At 44.4% G+C, this 3,348-nt stretch overlaps 1 protein-coding gene across 9 annotated transcripts; it reads left to right on the top strand.

The window, feature by feature from the left end:
* The first annotated feature begins 7 nt into the window (after nt 1-7).
* LOC123176851 (uncharacterized) lies at nt 8-2,794 on the top strand. Of its 9 annotated transcripts, none has more exons than XR_006488676.1 (4): nt 8-1,660; nt 1,733-1,813; nt 1,886-1,972; nt 2,061-2,794. XR_006488676.1 is itself a non-coding variant. In XM_044590880.1 (4 exons), exons 3-4 carry the CDS (start codon nt 1,946-1,948, stop codon nt 2,757-2,759), a joined length of 726 nt encoding a protein of 241 aa, XP_044446815.1. In that variant the 5' UTR covers nt 8-385; nt 1,525-1,660; nt 1,733-1,945; the 3' UTR covers nt 2,760-2,794. The 9 variants fall into 9 exon arrangements, 3 of the variants coding, with proteins under 3 accessions (XP_044446815.1, XP_044446817.1, XP_044446814.1); XM_044590880.1 differs by having other exon boundaries at nt 8-385; nt 1,525-1,660; nt 1,733-1,972; XM_044590882.1 differs by lacking the exon at nt 1,733-1,813 and having other exon boundaries at nt 8-385; nt 1,525-1,660.
* The last annotated feature ends 554 nt before the right edge of the window (nt 2,795-3,348 follow it).

Here is a 3,348-nt window from a genome sequence, read left to right on the forward strand (position 1 = left end):
AGTTTTTCTTGGTGGGCGCGGTTTTGGAACAGCCATGTCTTCTCTAATTTTGACAGTGCTTGAGTTTAGAGTATGGTTATACTTTTGCTTAGGGTAAGTTAACACGTCTCTTTCTACAATTTTTAAATGCTTCTTATCACGAAGGGAATTATGTTTGTATGGATAGTGAATTTTGCAAAGGCTTTTGTACTTGTTGTTTTTATGTCTAACTACCAACTGTTTATTCTTAAATAAAAACAGCAGGGTAATTGCTTTTCTTACTGGTGCTCCTGATTATGAAGATGGTCAACTAGACACTAAGAGATATGGTGAGTAATATGCTAGCAAAGGGGAAGATGTTGACCTCATGTTGCTCCCTGAGCAGATACCTTCCTATAGAGATCCGGTAAGCTTGTGCTTCTTTTGCAGTAAAAAAAATTCTATCCATTAGTGAAATTTTGAAACAGGCCACTATGGTGCTGTTGTTGTTCAAGCAGGAGTATGTGTACACATATTTGCAGGCGAATGCTATCCTGAGATTGACTTACAGTTAATTGCTATCCTTAGATTGACCGAACTTCAGTACATTACTTCTGTTCTGACTTGAAGATGTCCTCGAATGCCAAATTGCTCTCAAACTTTGAACCCCTTTCATTTTCTTCCATGTAAAGTTTTTTTTTAAATGGCAGTGGATGTTGAGTAATCTATGCTAGCAATGTGATGTTAGAAAAGGCGTATTTCTAGACCTGCTTGTAAATTACTCCACACAAACAAGTGCATTTTTCTAGACCTGCTTGTAAATTACTCCACACAAACAAGCAAATTCAATAGACATTTTTACAAGAATTCAGTAGATTTCTTCCCATGGTTGCTATTTGTTTCTCTTGACCCCTGGTAATTACTCTTGGCCCCTGGTACTCCAAGAAGACTATGCAGTTATCCTAGACTATTGCAATCATCCTTTCAGGTAGCAATAGCCTTTTTTGATTTAAAAGCCTGGCTACCATGGTCCTTGGGTATATTTCATTCTGTGTGCTAACTAGAGAAGACATGGCATGCATGCATGCACATAGGCTGTACTTGTTGAACAGGGGATTTTTTACCTGGAAATATTGGTTTACTCTAATCCACCCAAACTCAGTCTTCATTTTACTGAATTTAGATTAGATGTTGACTTGTTTCTACCGGGAGAAGATGTTGGTTTATTCTTTATTTTGATTGTTGTGGTTGCTCGACAAGTTGCCTCTCAGATTATTGCTCTCAGTGCAAACTGGAGTAGATTAATTAATTTGGAGTGTGTGGTCTGTGGTGGGCTCAACTCTTCCTCCTGATGTTGTAAAAAAATCTTGTTCCACTGGATGGATGGAGCCTCTTTTTTCATCTGAAAGACACCCCACATTTCTGAAGATAGATACACCTACAGTTTCAGCAGTGAAGTAGTACCACACTCTGATCTGATCTGTTTCCAATTGTAATAAAAGTTGGTTATTTACTTATCAGCTGAGTACAAGTAGTGGAGATTGACTAGTTGTTTCCTTGTGCAAGGTTCACAGCAAAAAACTGGTATTGAATTCGCCGCCGGCTCCGAGACCTCGACCGGACGGACGAAAGGCGGATTGAAATCATTGCTATGGCGCCGTATATTATATGCAGTCCCACGTTTTCCCCTTCCTTTATTTAGGTGAGCATCATCACAAAACATGCATCGTCAGACAGGTGTAGGTTGACTGAATATTGACTGAATATTGGGCAGGTGATATTGATCTGAGCAGGATTTGTTTTTATCTCTGAATTTGTATGATATGTGAACCCCAAAACATGCATCGTCAGACAGGTGTAGGTCGATGCCCCTCCATTTTTCACATCACAGACTAGACTAGGTGATCAATTTCTTTTTAAATGCTAGGAAAAGGGGAGGTGTTCACCATTCTATAGAGAGCAGAAAGATTGATGGCTAGGGAAACTCATGGAGAAAAGAAGACAAAGTTCTTCAGTTAACATTGACTGACTGAATATCTACTGATTTTTTCAGTTAACTCATGGAGCAAATCCTTACAGTACCTTCTCCCTGATGAATGTAGCTCTGGCGGCAGCACGGGCAGACGAGCAGCAGTAGTACGGGTAGACGAGCAGCAGCAGTACAGGCAAAGGAGCTCCACCGGCGGCAGGGGACAAGCAGCCGCACGGGCGCGCGGGCAGGGGAGAAGGAGCAGCACGAGCTTGCGCGGGAGATTGAGGAAGACGCGCGGGAGATTGAGGATCACACGCGCGAGCTCCCGGTCCACTGGATCATGGAGGCAGGCTCCGGCGACGCCGGTAGGGGATCGCGGCGGCGCACGCGTGGGAGCTCCAGCAGGATGCGCGGGAGCGCGATGGATGACGCACGCGAGCTTGAGGAGGATGCACGGGGGTTCCAGGAGGGACGCGCGCGGCAGGAGATTCCGGCGAAGCCCACAGGCAGCGGGAGGGGACCGCCGGCGCAGGTCTGGGCTGCGGCAGCAGAGGAGGTAATTGGCGACGACGGCGAGAGCAGGTACTTGGCGAAGCTGAGAGCAGGTACTTGGCTACGGCGGAGGAGCTCAGCTGGGCTCGCCGGCCCCTGGCGAATCACGCAGCTGGGTGGCGCCGGCCCCTGGCGACGCGCAGGCGACGGGCGGAGGAAGAAGACGGGGCGGAGGGGCTTGTTCGAAACGCTTTTCAAACCACGAGGGGTTTTTTGTAAAATTATCAGTGAACTACGCCCGCGACATGTTTTTCGGGACGGAGGGAGTACAAGTTAATATTTTGAATACATGGTCAACATTTTTTATTTACACATTTAACAATTTTCAAATACAATTTTATCACTGTCTGAGCACTTGTTCAACATTTTCTTCAAATGCTTGGATTGACATCTTTATATACATGGTCTAAACATTTTTTCTATACACATTAGACATCTTTTAAATGTTTGATTAACATGTTTTGAAATGTTTGTAGAGTATTTTTTGTAATATAGAATATCTAGAAATATAAATAATGTAAACAGAAACAAAAAAAACGTAAAAAATGAGAATATGGCATGTGGCCTGTGAGTAGCGGTGCGATGGGCCGGCCCAATATGGAGCTTGCCTTCAGCGAGACTTCCTCTCATCTCGCTGTAGGCGAGACATATCAGCGTGCAGGATTCACCTCATGCCTTGTATGTATATGACTTGGACTCGTACATTGATGGGTTGCTTATACGAGGGCCTCATCTATTCCGCATTCCTCCTATGAACAGATATTAGTCCAAATCAAACCCAACAAGGCAACAACAGAGATGAGGAGAAATCGATCGGCATGGTTTCGACAACAAGGAGAGTACATTTCCCTCGTACTTGGGAAACA

This window comes from Triticum aestivum, unplaced genomic scaffold (assembly GCF_018294505.1).
Source record: "Triticum aestivum cultivar Chinese Spring unplaced genomic scaffold, IWGSC CS RefSeq v2.1 scaffold145357, whole genome shotgun sequence".
Lineage (NCBI taxonomy): Eukaryota > Viridiplantae > Streptophyta > Magnoliopsida > Poales > Poaceae > Triticum > Triticum aestivum.

Coding starts and splice junctions, on each gene's coding strand:
- LOC123176851 (XM_044590880.1), top strand. CDS start 1,946: ATGGAGAAAAGAAGACAAAGTTCTTCA. Junction 1,973..2,060: donor AAAGAAGACAAAGTTCTTCA/GTTAACATTGAC, acceptor TGATGAATGTAG/CTCTGGCGGCAGCACGGGCA.